Here is a 14,687-nt window from a genome sequence, read left to right as displayed (position 1 = left end):
ACAATAATTACAAATTTACTAATGGAGTATACTTTTAAAATGTTTTAAATATTATGATAATTTTATGAGCAAACCAAGTTATACATAATATAACTTCAGGAATATAAAGGCTATTTTATGTTCCTAAAGCAGCCTTCCCTAACTTTTAGACTACAATGCCCAGCTTTACTGACCATTGGCCATGTTTCCTGAGGCTGATGGGAGCTGAAGTCCAAAATATTTGGAGGATTGGCTGGGGAAGGCTGTCCTAAAGCAATACAGTGACTTTAGATTTGTAAAGAGTACTAAAAAAACAAATACTGCTTTTTCAATTTTTCTCAAAATTTCCGTTTTCCCCCAAAACCTCCTGGAAAAAAAATGAGTTTTTTTCATGGCTTCAAAATTTCCAGAAATTTTACAGCTCTACTCAAAATGCAGGCCCTGCGGTTCTTCCCATGGCGGTTGCAAGGGGGTGGGTGGGGAGGGATCAGATTCTGGAATCCCCCTTCCGAGTTCTTAGCAGTGTCTGCAGGACTCTGAAGAATCCTATGGTCCTTGGCACCCTCTCCAGGGACCATAGGATTTCTCTCTCTGGCACTAAAGCCCTTTCTGGCTGGGAGGAAGGAAGCAAGCTCTCTGAAGCTGCACCTTCTCTGGCCAATGGATCAGGCTAGGCTGCTCTCCCCATTCCTGTGAAGATCTTACTGGGAAGCAGGGGAAATAGCCTCCCAGTGGCCCTTCATCCTCAGCTGATGGCAAAGGCCAGTGTGCTGCTCTTCAGCTGTGCAATCCCAGGGCAAGTGGGCAAATGATGTGAAGAACACAATTGTATGTTCCCCTTTTGTGTGTTCCACAATCGTCCCCTTGCCCCCCGCCCCGATGTTTGCAGTATACTACTTGCATGTGAATAAAATGCTATTTTCATGGGCTTGATAAATATACCATCATACTTCTGCCTTCAAAATCTGTATGTTGAAAATACAATTTTAATTGTAGGCCAAATTGACTGGGCTGCATTAGCTCAAGCATGGATTGCGCAGCGAGAAGCATCGGGGCAGCAGAGTGTGGTGGAACAGCAAGGGTTGATGCCAAATGGCCAAGAGATGACTGGAATGGAACCTGGTCCAAACAACCATGGTAACTTTCAGGGCGATCCAAACTTCAACAGAATGTGGCAACCAGGTTTGTTTATTGTTCCTTTCCTCTATGTTTTTGGATTCTAATGCTTCCGTGTCCACATCATCCAAATCCCAGGAGCAGTCTTTAGATGGAGTATTAACTGCAAAGTTCAAATCTTATTGGCTTTTAATAATTCTTTCTACTATTGTGAAGAATTCAATCTGATCACCAATGACACCTTGGGAAAGACTACGACACAATGACTTTCCCCTGTAGTTCTGTCCCTTGTAGAGCTCCATGGCACCCCCTGGATTGCTGTCTTAATCAGCCTGCATGACTTATGTTCAGGCTCTTGTCAGACAACAGTCTATAGATCAAAATGCTTTTTTCCTCCTTGGACTTTTTGAAGCCTTTATTTTAGGTGTACTGTATTATGGTTATTATATGGCTATTATAGTAAATCTTTGAATTGTACATTTTGAATTGTACAGTACAGGGAGGATTAAGACAGGCATCATATTTAAAGAGCATGAGCCCAGCTTCTCAGTTCGCATTGCTAGTCTGTATACCAGCACATTTATTGCTGGTTCAGCCATTGTTCATGCCTTCCCCCTGCTTCAGACAGGCTGCCTTTTTTTTGTTAAAGTATCAGTTCATTTACATGAGCCTTCCCCAATGTGGTCTCCTCCAGATCTTTTGGCTGGGGCTGATTTCAGAAACACCTAACCACCTGCAAACATTTTTAAAGCAGTTGCAAAAGTGCTTTAGAGGTTGATGTGTATGCGTGGTGGCATTCTAGCCAATCAGCACTGCACCCAGCTGGCTTTTTCCCAGTTCAGGCTGAATTACACTGCAGACTTGTAGAACGGGATTTCCAGAGCACTCCCTAGGAGAAAGAAAAATTTGTACTGAATATTGTGAAGGCACTTTCAGACTGATCCCACTGCTTTAAAATGTTATGCCTGTCAATATTCTATAAGTGAGCTTATTGAAATACAAATGTTAATTCTTTTAGATTTTTTTTTTCTCAGATCAGGCATGGTCAGTATAAATCATCTTGCTTTCCTTGGTGGTGGACCATCAGCCTTGTCTACCAACAAGTTTCAGCCTTGATTTACAGCTGATTTGTAAGGAAACCCTAAGCTAATCTTTGCCTGATGCTTTTTCAAGTTTTGCCTTCTACCCCATGTGCGTAGCAGTATCAGAGTGTATGGTCATAGGTAGAGCAGAGACCTTGAAGGATTTTTCAAGTATGAGATAGAATATCAGATTAGGCTGTTCAAAGGGTACAGTCTGGGAAAGTGTAGCTGAAACTCCCCCCCCCCCCCCAGTTTCTGTTTGGGTGCCTCCCACACTGGAAGAATATTTTGGTAAGCTCTAGCCAAAAATACCACTCTCCCCCACCCTGCTTTGTTTGTGAGTCCTCAGCTAGTTCTTAGTATGTCTTAGATGAAGCAACATAGCTTCTTCCTGATCATGGTAGATGTTGTGGTCTGTTTAGCCAATGTACAAAAATTAAGGAATATCAATGATAGTCTGGACACAAAAATTATGGTATAATTATTATATTGTGTCATTTTACACTAATACTTGATTCCTGTAGTCTTGAGAGAGGAAACAAAGACAATCTGACTGGTTAAAAGCAAGTTGTTAACATTGTTGTTTTATATCCAAACAGAATGGAGCATGCCACACCAGCCCCCTCATCCACCTCCAGATCAGCCATGGATTCCTCCAGCCCCAGGCCCAATGGATATTGTTCCTCCATCTGAAGACAGTAACAGTCAGGACAGTGGGGAATTTGCCCCCGACAACAGGCATATATTTAACCAGAATAATCACAACTTTGGGGGACCACCACCTGATAATTTTTCAATGGGGCCAGTGAACCAGTTTGACTATCAGGTGAAACCTTTGTTGCTTAAATGTGGTAAACGTGTGGAGTCCTTTCCATGGAGCTGTTCCTCAAGTGCTGGTTTTCAACAGAATCTGTTATTTGGTTGTTAAAATAGCTCCCTGTTTTCCAGTGCAAATACGCTTTTTGTAAAAGAAAAATATTAAAGTGAAGAGGAAAAGATGTTTAAATACATGTACAAGTGTATTGTAAGAAGGAACTGTCTATTCTGGACAATAGCCCAGATGATTTAGTACATCTTTTTCATCTCTCACTGGTTTGATTTTGTGAATAAAGATGACTTTATACCCACTGTTTCACTTTTGGAAGCAAATTATATCTAGAATTATGTAAAGGCAAACATTGAGTTTGATCTTGCACAGAGTTAGGCATGTTTAAGCCTCTCTAAAATCAGTGTAATTTAGAAATGTAGAACAGTGCAAAATTGTACTCTGTGATTTGGAGCTATTTGTCCTTGGCAATGGAGCTCCTCCACCTGCACAAACTTCCCCATTTGTTCCAGTGGAAGGGGCAACATTGGTGTGCATGTTTCTTTGGATGTGTAGATCAAAGGGAGTCGATGAGGAATGCTGTGCATACAGCATCCATACATGCTTCTGAGTGAGTATAGGGTTCTTGGGTGCCATCCAGAGAAAATTAGGTGTACTAAGTTCTATCTGTTTCGGCTCTTAGACACATCTACATGCTTCCAAATTGCCATTATGAACAGTGTCTTACTGTTATACAGGGATTAGGTCTCACATTTGGTGCTTTTGAACCATTTAAAAAAGCAATTTCATTCCACAAATAATGAGTGCTTTTGAACAAATTTTTCCTGACTAGTAAACATCAATGAAGAAGGTTGACTTTTTAGGGCTTTATTTCTATCCCCTCCTCCCCCCCTTTTATTTTAAATTCACACAAGCTTAAAATCATATACATTGTATATGATGTTTTTCCTGGCCTTGATTTTTTTTTAAGGCTGCAAGCTTCAGTGTAATTTCAACATGGTCAGCTGAAGCCTTTAACACAGATGAAAACATACCCCTCAGATTGATGGGGCTCAGAATGAAAGGGACACTGCCATCCAGGCTGCACACATATGACAATTCCCTTGTCCAAGTGCCAAGTATGATTTTTTTTCAAGAAACTTAACAGATGACTTGTTCTTCTAGTTCATAACCCCAACTAGCAGCTGGTTTTCTGCAACTGCAGTGGCATTCCTTCTACCAGTAAGGCAAATGAAACTGATAATGGTCAGTTGAAATCAATCCATCTCTTAAATCCAAAATTTTCCACAATTTTGTAGAATGGGACTTGAACTTGGCCATTGTGATGTTATAGTAATGCAAAATTCCTCTATTTTAGATTCCCAAATGGATAGAAGAGAAAATATAATTAGATGGTCTTCATTTTCTCATAATGACTGATAGATTTTATTTTCTGAAATTGTGATTGATTTCAAATTTAAGAGATCCTATGCCCTCCCCTAAAAATCTTTTTTTTTAAGGCATTTATACAGAGGTTTTGATAACGTACAAATATATTAAAAGCCGGTTGAGAAATTGGTTGATAACTGTAATCTTTTGAAAGTGATATATATTGCTGTCCTACCATTCTACTAAAAGAAGAAAAAGAACTATGTGCTTGCTTTATATACATCATTCTTTCAAATGCTCAGCGCTGTCAAATCAGTCATCTGGCAACTGATTGGGATCTCAGACCATATATTGTGTCTATCTTATTTAAATAAAATATGCGCTCTATATATTTTTGCTTGGAAATCACTTTATAGTGAGAATTTGACTAACTGTTTAGGTCAGTCCTTGTTACATACAGGAGGATAACAATTAACTTATATTATGGGAATGCTATATATTAGGCTTGTTAGAAGACCCCATTTTCACACACTCTTTTGCCCCTCTAGATTACCAAAGTGGAAAGACTATGAAAGCATTAGGAATATCTTCGTGGCCTGAAAAGATAGTTTCGGAGTCCATAGAAAACAAGAACATTTGATAGAGATTATGCGTTTATTTGTGTGCTTAGCTTCCTGTTCTTCCTACTTCACTTTCTGTAGACAGATGAAATGTTAAGGTTGGAGACTGCATAGCATCGATTTGAAGGAAAATGAACTTCATTATTCTTTCAGCATGGGGCCACTTTTGGTCCACCTCAGGGTGGGTTTCATCCACCTTACTGGCAGCCTGGTCCACCTGGTCCTCCAGGGCCTCCAGCGCCTCCTGCTCCTCCCCAAAACCGAAGGGAAAGGCCAGCATTCAGAGATCGCCAGCGTTCGCCTATCACGTTGCCTGTGAAACAGGAGACCCCTCAAATTGGTATGTCTTTGGCATATTCACTGCAATGACTATAATGGCCTGGATTGGGCCAATTTTTATTCTTCATTTCAACAGCATGGGCAAATTATGAGACTTCTATTCTCTGAGCTCCATCAGGACAAAAAAAAAATACTTGGGAAAAGCCTGGGCAGAATATGGATTCTCCTCCCCCTTCTCACCTGCCCATGCTTCATTTCAGATGGCACAGCTTCCACCCATGCCATTTATAGAAGCTCACCCTCAACTTGACTGTTATTTATATGTTTGCCACAACAATGTCTAATTTGGTCCAGAGAGAGAATTAGAATCCTGTGAAGGCTTTTTTTAAGGGGACCATTCTTTTTTTTTCTTTCTTTTTTTAAAAAGAAAGTTATATGAGGAGGCTCAGAAAGAAAATGAATGATGAGGAACTGCGGCACTGAATCAGGCAATAAAAACGTCCTTTCTTCATTATACTTTAGATGCTGTTAAACGCAGAACTCTACCTGCTTGGATTCGTGAGGGCCTAGAGAAGATGGAAAGAGAAAAACAGAAGAAGCTTGAGAAAGAGAGAATGGAACAGCAGCGTTCTCAGCTGTCTAAAAAGGAAAAGAAGGAACATGTGGAACCAGGAGAAGAGGATGGACCTCGATTACCACAGAAAAGTAAATTTGTAAGTGGAAACATTCCTTCATAATTACATTTTTCTACATCAAATATATTTCTGTTAAATAGTAGTTGCATACTTTAGAAAGCTGAGATTTAGTTTTCTCCTGTATTGGTACCAAAGGTAGCAAGCTACCCACATCTTCTTTGGTTTGTTGTCAGTCCTCTAAAGCATGGGTGGGCAACCTGTGGCCCTCCAGGTGCTTTGGCCTACACTCCCATCATCCCTCACCATTGGCTATGCTGGCTAGGGCTGATGGGAGTTGTAGGCTAAAGCATCTGGAGTGCCACAAGTTGCCCACCTCTGCTCTAAAGAATATCAAATGTGGCTGTAAGTGGTGGTAGGCACAGAAGAATGTGTTCCTTATTTCTGGTTTTGTTATCAATATAAATCGCTGAAACTTCAAATAGGAATGCCTTAATTACTTTACATATAAATATATCTGGAACTACCACATTTTCCTTTCTTTATAGGATAGTGATGATGAAGATGAAGATCTTGATAATGTAGAGGCTACAAGTAGTGGAAAAGTTACCCGGAGTCCCTCCCCAGCTCCTCAAGAGGAGCAAAGTGAACCGGAAATGACAGAGGAAGAAAAGGAGTATCAGATGGTATGAATCATTTTGGGACCACTCTGTTGGCCATGCCTGTATGCGTTTGGTTATTAGTAGGGTTGTCTCATTCTTCTTAAAGAAACTATTGTGCTAATAAGTGTTAATTGGTTTTATCCAGATTTAATTGATTTAATTAAATTGCTTATGAGTAAAATTTATTGGTTACATTTATATCCCACTTTTCTTCCAAGGTAGTTCTCCACTCCATTTTATCCTCACAACAATCCTATGAGGAAGTTCAGCCTGAGAGTCAGTGACTGGCCTAAAGTCACCCAGTGAGCTTTGTGGCAGAGTGGGGACTAGAACCTGGGTCTCTCCAGTCAGCCCAACACTTTAACCACTACACCACACTAGCTGTCTTTTTCTTAAACAGTAGTTTGAAGAGGAAAGCATGCTTTGTTTTAGATCATGTATTTCTATGCTGCAGCATGTGCCATCTTAGAAGAGGTATTCCCTGCTTTGTGAGGCATCTGTCATGTTCAATGTTGTACTTATATAAATTTAGAAACAAGGTTAACGAGGGATGCTGGCTGGGGAATGCTGGGAGTTGTAGGACTTCTTTTCGGTCTAAACATGCATAGGATTGTGGCCTAAATCTTTGTAATTACTTAATCAATGTTTGCACCCTTAATTATTAGGAAAAGCTGTTTTGCTTGGCACAAATTGCTGTGGTGGCGATGGCTTGCAACCATGCTAGGCTGGATAAATAGTTGTCTGACATGCTTCTGCTGTAAGTGCTAGCACTATTAAGGTAAAAAGGAAAAAGTTTCATTTACAGCCTGACATGATGGCAGGTAATCCCAACTCCCAAGCCACATGTAAACTTAGCATCAGCATTTGACTACACCAGGGGTGGAGACCCTGTGGCCCTCCAGATGATGTTGGACTGCAACTCCTGTCATCCATGACAGTAGGCCATGCTGGCTGGGGCTCATGGGCACTGGAGCCCAACAACAACTGGAGAGTCACAGGCTCTTCTTCCCTGGACTACGCATTTGATTAGCTTGGGAGATAACCTGGAACCAAATGGAGGCATGAAATTAGCTTTTTACCATAGTCATGGCATTTCCTAAGGTTTTGACCTAGGATAAGACCACATATCATAAATATGATGATGAAATTTAAAAAAATGTGTTGGAATATAGGAGAGAGACAGTGGCTGTAGGTACATTGGGCATGCCCAGAGGCTTGTGTGTCCCTGGTCAGACTTCTGATTATTCAAGCTCTTGTTTCCCCCAAAATTTGCTCTGGAGGGTTCCCCAATCTTCTGGTGAAGATTTTGAGGGCATGTACGGGGAGCAGGAATCTCACTCCCCCCACCCCCCAATTCTGCTGATGGAAGCAGTTCTGTCAGTAGAAGTGCTTCATTGGATTTCACCCAGAATCAATTCCCCAAAAGTAGACTGAAAAAAGATAAATTTGAAAAATACTTGTTTCTCTCTGCCCTCCTAAAGTCTACACGTGAGTGAATGCAAAGGTGACCTGCTAGCCAGTGCTATGTATGCTGTACAGATAGGTACATTTTAAAATGAATGAGACCAAGTAAACTGCTTATGGTTGAACAATTGTATGGGATGGGTTCGATGCTTCCTTCAATAGTTCAAAAAATTAGTGGGTGAAAGCAAATGAAAGCCATTGTGGATGAAAGTAAGTGAGTGAAAGCAAGCCATTGTGTCTCTTAACCTAAAGAAGTGAATAGACGTGCATAGGTGTAGCTGAGAATAGCGTTTAAACTAGTGATCTTGTATCTAAAATTGTTCAGATGTTGCTGACAAAAATGCTGCTGACAGAAATTCTTCTAGATGTCACAAATGAAGAAATTTATTACGTGGCTAAAGATGTCCACCGTAAAGCGATAAAAGGTACGCTTAGGCTTTGTAGTAGTTTCATTAAATATCTTTTTGCATGGCCTAGGACATCTTAAAACATACAATCTGCACCCAAACGTCTAAATATAATGGAGGAAAGTTGAAAAATTCAGTTGTAATAGTCTTATATTGTTGTCCTGTGTAGTGTATTATTTTGTGCAGTGTATTGTGAGTTAACTTCAGTTATTCCATTTCTTTCCTATAGAGTTTTATTTTAAACGATTGTAACCTTTTTGTGTGTTTAGTTTTTAGATACCACTTTCTAGTTCAAATTTAGTTGAGCAAAAATTAAAGCAAACTTGAATAATGAATGAATTTACTGTCACTGTTAGCCAGCTATTTTTACAAAAATAGGTAACATTATTCCATATACTTGTGTGAAAATAATACTGTACTGATTGCAGACTAAACTTATTAACTTGGAAATGTATAATTTGGAAATGACTTTTTTTTAATTTGTCCACTGTTAATTCACAGTTTAAATTTCTAAAAGTTCGTGGCCAGAAAATTGCTGGGCTTTCGATGGATGATACGTTTTTAATGTTTTTTCTCTCCTCCACAAAACAGCAATAGTAGTAGATTTAACAATACCATAGACTCTCATGACTATGAAATCGTGGCTATTTGTGTTAACATGTTGTTCCTGTTGTTGATGTGATACAAAGCTCCTGCAAAACAGCTGGCACAGTCCAGTGCATTGGCTTCCCTCACTGGACTTGGTAAGTATGTTCCTGATTTTTGAGAGGGACTTAATGGGGAGATAGCTCTGGCTTGCATTTCTAAATATGTATTGAAACTAAACTGAAACTACCCAACATGCATTAGGAAAGCATCTGATCACTTTTTTGTGCTTATCTCATAAATCTACTGAAATCTATGAAATTGTACAGTTTGTAATCATAAAGCCTGTCCTGTGAGTGAAACTTGGTGTTTTTGGCCAGATAGCTAATACAGTGTATAAATACAGTAGATTTGAAGGATTTTTTCTTCTGTTTTTAATTCAGCTGTGTTAGTGTGTGTTTCGATAAAACACTTGATAAAATCTACCTTTTTGTCTTGCCAAAAATCCCACAGAACAAATGCATATTTTGAGTTCTCATAGCCAGCACATAAATGATATTGGGGCAGGCTGGATATGAAATTCAGAATTGCATTCTGAGATGTAATAGATCTTTTAAAAAATGTTTGCATGTCAGTGTAACATCATTAATGCAATGTTTAATGATTATGTGATATTAAATAAATAAATATTTTTACCACTAGTGATGCATTATTTCACGTTAGCTGAAATGTATTTTGTAAACTAATGTAAAGATTAAGAGAACCTGGAAAAGAAAGTAAAAAATGCTTCTGCATCAGATGTTCAAGATTACTTTCTACCAGTCTGTTAGTTTTTTCAGATCTGTCTTTTGGGGGAAGAGAAGTCCATTCCTATTCCATACCTGTACCTTTTAAATGTACAGTCTGTTCTGAACCGTAGAAAACTGATTGGCATTTGGGACTTTTTAAAGCCCTGGATATTGAAGCTGACTGAAATCATTGTAAAGATGTCTTCAGGGACAGGTCTTAGGCACTGCACTCCTGTGTATATGCTCTTGCTGATGTATACTAAGCATTTGGGACTGGCTCTGTAAAGAGCTTCTTTACCCATATATTTAGCGGAAAAGTATGTAATCATAGCGATTGCTTGCTGGAAAACATGGCAAGCTATTCCGGAAGAAGTAAAACCAGATACTGAACAACAGTTCAAATGTGTGGGCCTTGAACACTCCAGTCAACCAGCATTGGCACTTCCTCCAGAATAAGTGGCTTCTTCAGTGAAGAAGTGAAAGATGGGCAATATGCTCTCCTCTTTGCCCTGCAGAAATATTAAGAACCAGGATTAATCTTTCCTCGTGATAGACTAGGCTTTATGCACGCAGGTGGACTGGGTGGTTATGGATCAGGAGACAGTGAAGATGAGAGGAGCGACAGAGGCTCCGAGTCATCCGATACTGATGATGAGGAACTGCGACACAGAATCAGGCAAAAACAAGAAGCATTTTGGAGGAAGGAGAGAGAACAGCAACTATTGCTAGAGAAACAGCTAGAAGGTAGGACATGTGTTTGATTCAAAACTGACTAGAGTAGTGGTGGTTTTCAACCTGTCCGGACCTGTGGCCCACCTTGTACCCTAACTTCCAACATGAGACCCAACTCTTATGCAAATAACAAGATATTTTATTATTTAAATTTAAGGCAAATAAAATTACACATAACACTGTACTGTGTATACTAGCCTGAGCTATAAGGGGGATATAACCAAGGAGTTTTTTGTTCTCTTAACTTTTTGGTTAGTGCTCTGTCTCTGTTCTGATATTGGTTCACAACACCAAACTCCAAATTTAGCTGCAGGTAATTTCACATCTGCCAAGAGCACAGACGGGAAGGCTCTTCATAAGTAAAGACCTTAGTCATTCTCATTCCCAAGACCTACCTGCTAGGAGCCACATACACAAGGGCAAACTTCCATTCCAAATTTTCCAGGGAAAGAATTGGCAAAAATCTTCCAGTAGAACAGAGGTGGAATCAAGAAATGGGTTTGATCCAATTAAATGTGTGTAACGGAGCTGGTGGAAGTTGACTTTCCCACCCCTCCTCCACCAGTAGTTCCCAGCCCCCTGAAAATGCTCCCCCGAGAGTTGGGGACCTTGCTGATAGGGTGGGCTGTGTCGCAGGGGTGAAAGGGAAGATCCCTAAAAATTGTCCTGTGCTACATCTCATTCCATTCAGCAGAGCCCCACAACTCTAGGACCAATTCGGGGGGGGGGGGGTGAAGACAACTTTTGCCGGCCCTATGATATGCACTTAACTGGGTCCAAACCAATAGATATGAAGAAATCCTTAGGAAAACACACTCACTCTCCATACATTACAAAGATTCCTCCAAATGCAATGAGTTTTCCAGGTTATGCTGAGGAAGAGGATGCTGGAGTTAGCTAATGCAACCCAGCCCCAAATCCTTGAATGTGGCCTAAAGAAGTACAAGGTGAATAAGCCTGCTCTTTTCAGACCTAGGGAGTATGCAGTATAAAGGGGGAAAGGAGCATTTAATCAAGTTTATTTTTCTGTCTTCACTCATGAGCATGAGGAATATATAATTCTTTCTGCTTACTTAATTTCTAGTTTTAGTAGAAACATGTACTCAGTCAACTGTTCTTTTTTTAAAGACCCAGCCTGTGTGGGTGATTAATATACAGTTGGTTGGCAGTCTGCTTTGCTACAAATATGTAAAAAATTATAAATTCTGCCAAAAAAATACAAATTCTACTTTGTGTATTGATGTAAGGCTTCCTCACACTTTCCACCTTGCTGTTTTTTTGCCACATCGCTATTGAGAGAGGTCTTGCTGGCTGCAGCAGCCTTTGCTTCTGAGAGCATCCTTTTGTCTCACCTCTAGAAAAGGAGTCTGGAATCAAGCTTCTTGGCTTCCCTCCTTTCCAAGAGAGACCTGTGTAAGATGAAAGCAGCTCCGATTTCTGGGAACTGTCCTGAAATTTGCAAAAGAGGGAAAATAGCAGAGTTGTGGTAGCAGGCACATTCAAATTGCGTGTCGTTCTGCTTCTCCTTTCCACATAGTGGCACATACAAATGGGAGCCAGAAGTGTCTTTCTATATAGAACACGAGGCTCACAGAACCTCCACTTTAACCTAGCCTTAAAAAAGGCAACAGCTGCTCAGTGTTCTGGCAGACTGTGTGGCTATCTGGGTGTGGGTCACCCACCAGTTGGAGGACCTCTGCATTAGAGTGCAAATATGTGCAGTAAAGTATGTGTTTCCTTTTAAGTGGTACTGGATTGGATTTTGGATACTTTTTAGTTACATTCCATGATAGGAAGAAAAAATTCCTTGAATTGTTTTAACTTGCATAAATATTATTAATGTTTAGGCTCTATTCCTACCCTTGCTTCTAACCCCTATGGAAAATAGGATTTGTAGATGATTGATAGCCCAATCTACTGTATGTTTATTTGGAGGTAAGCCACACTGGCCATGGGAAGTGTTGTGAAAGAATTAACATTGTTACACTTTGTTATCTTGTTAATTGTTGCTTGATACATTGGACATTTTTGGTAAGAAGATAGTGAAATATTTCTTGCATCTATACCACCTCGCTTGGTATGAAAATTGTATTTGTTCATGCACTTACTTTGCAGAAGAAAAACTCCAAAATGAGAAAATTTTAAAAGAGATGAGTGAACTCGCCAGTAAAGAGCAAAACAGCAATTCACCACCAGAGGATGCAAAGGAAGTGGAGGAGGAGGATGTGTCTAATGAAAAGAAAAAATCCCCAAAGGAAATGTCACCAGATATCGAACCAAAAAAAGAGGTTAAAGAAAAAGACAGAACAGGAAGGAGTAGGACAAAAAGTTCTAGCAGTGGTAGCTCAAGCGCCAATAGCAGAAGCAGCAGCAGCAGCAGCAGCAGCACAGCTTCTAGTTCATCCTATAGTAGTAGCTCTGGCAGCAGTCGCAGCTCTTCACATTCTTCCTCTCCTAAAAGGAAAAAGAGACGTAGTCGCAGCAGGTCACCTTCCCATAAGGTTAGACGCAGCAGAAGCAGGAGCTATTCACAAAGAAACAGGAGAGAGAGAAGTAGGAGTAGGGGCAAGGTAAGAGAGAGACCAAGGTCTAGTAGACACAGGAGTGTAGACAGAGGGGAGAGGAAACGAAACCGTAGTCCTTCCCATGACCGAAACTGGGAGAGGCGTAGAAGTGATAGTCACTCAAGGGATAGACTTGCTAGCCATTCCACTCGCAGTGGGAGTCGTGATAGACGTAAAAGTGAGGACCAGTGTAGAAGCGTGAGTGGAAATAGGCACAAACATAGTCATGATAGTAAAGTGCAGGAAAGGAAAAAGGACCGCAGCCGGAGCATAGAAAAAGATAAGAAAAAGAACAGAGAGAGGGAGAGAGACCAGGAGAAGCGTAAAGAGAAACAGAGAAAAGAAGAAAAAGACAGTAAAGCTGGAAATCATGATGAGAGATTAAAGAGGAAAAGAGATAGTGAAAGAACTCTCTCTCGCAGTGATTCAGTATTTTCGAAAATGTTAGGGCACGATTCTAGGCAGGAAGGCAAGAGACGTTCTACCAAAGATAGCAAAAAGCATTCGGGTTCGGAATCTAGCACAAGAAGCAGTTCTGAGTCGCCAGGCAGCAGCAAAGAGAAGAAGCCTAAGAAATCAAAGCATAGTCGGTCGCGGTCTGTGGAGAAATCTCAAAGGTCTGGTAAGAAGGCAAGCCGCAAACACAAGTCTAAATCACGATCAAGGTAGTATTCTTTTAAGTATCTTGCTTGATTTATATATTTGTTTATATTTCTATTCATCATCATGCCTGCAAGTCTATATTTTTACAAATTAAGCTAATTTTAGATTATTCTCTTGGCGGGATGGGGAGTGGCTTTTGAAAGCATCTTTTTCTTTAAAAAAATGAAAATTATTAAGCCTAAAGTGTGTATGGTTTTGATGGTTCTTTTTCCCTTTAATTTCCCCCCCTTTCTCTTTATTTTTCAGATCATTGACTCCTCCTCGTCGTAAACGCTGAGGAATTATATGGCACTAGTCATACGATTTAAAAATTCCATGAGTTTTTAAGGGCTTGTCTCATTATAGAGGCTCATTATAGAGGCTACAGTTGTGGCTGTATAGGTGAAAGCGGAACCCCTTTTTAAAAAAATCTGTAAATAGCTGTATTTTTTGGAAATGCTGCTCGGAGTTAAGTACTTGCTAGGATTTCTTTGTATTTACATTTTTTCAAAACAGTAGTGCTTACTAAGACTATAAAATATGCCATTCTCTTTCAGCTGTAATGTTCTTAAAATTGCTATTGAATGTACTGTGATGTCAATAAAGTTCTTTAGTTCATTTTTGTTTAAATTCTTGCATTTTAATTTATTTTAAAGGTACAGATTTTTTTACAAGGCACTTTTGTTTTGTAAACTACTTACTAGTTTTAACATTTGGTTTTTCTTCGTGGTCTCTGTGCATCACACATACGGGCTCTGTGCCTGCGTGGAGCCTTGTTCTACAGTTGAGGAGACGTTTATGGCAGAAACCCTCCCCCACCATCCACAGCGCATGTCCGAGCAGGTTCCCTTCTTTCTCCTCAGTTCTCTTTTGAGCACCTTGCCTTATTGGGAACTTCATTCTCTTTGGAGATTTTTTTCGCTGAGTAGCTCTGTTTTTTA

General features: G+C 40.0%; 1 protein-coding gene across 2 annotated transcripts in view; it reads left to right on the top strand.

The window, feature by feature from the left end:
* Positions 1-14,376, top strand: part of PNISR (PNN interacting serine and arginine rich protein) — a 29,391-nt gene extending 15,015 nt beyond the window's left edge. For both annotated transcript variants that reach the window (XM_084827167.1, XM_084827166.1), the window contains 10 exons: positions 976-1,161; positions 2,777-3,003; positions 5,145-5,331; positions 5,793-5,983; positions 6,451-6,588; positions 8,354-8,453; positions 9,125-9,178; positions 10,382-10,552; positions 12,656-13,769; positions 14,014-14,376. In XM_084827167.1, coding sequence (XP_084683293.1) covers positions 976-1,161; positions 2,777-3,003; positions 5,145-5,331; positions 5,793-5,983; positions 6,451-6,588; positions 8,354-8,453; positions 9,125-9,178; positions 10,382-10,552; positions 12,656-13,769; positions 14,014-14,044 — 2,399 coding nt within the window. In that variant the 3' untranslated portion in view covers positions 14,045-14,376. The remainder of the gene's footprint in view (positions 1-975; positions 1,162-2,776; positions 3,004-5,144; positions 5,332-5,792; positions 5,984-6,450; positions 6,589-8,353; positions 8,454-9,124; positions 9,179-10,381; positions 10,553-12,655; positions 13,770-14,013) is intronic.
* The last annotated feature ends 311 nt before the right edge of the window (positions 14,377-14,687 follow it).

This window comes from Heloderma suspectum, chromosome 1, assembly GCF_057233095.1.
Source record: "Heloderma suspectum isolate Gila_16-S chromosome 1, 16-S_ref, whole genome shotgun sequence".
Taxonomy (NCBI): Eukaryota; Metazoa; Chordata; class Lepidosauria; order Squamata; family Helodermatidae; genus Heloderma; species Heloderma suspectum.
This window is presented reverse-complemented; position numbering and strand designations above follow the sequence as displayed.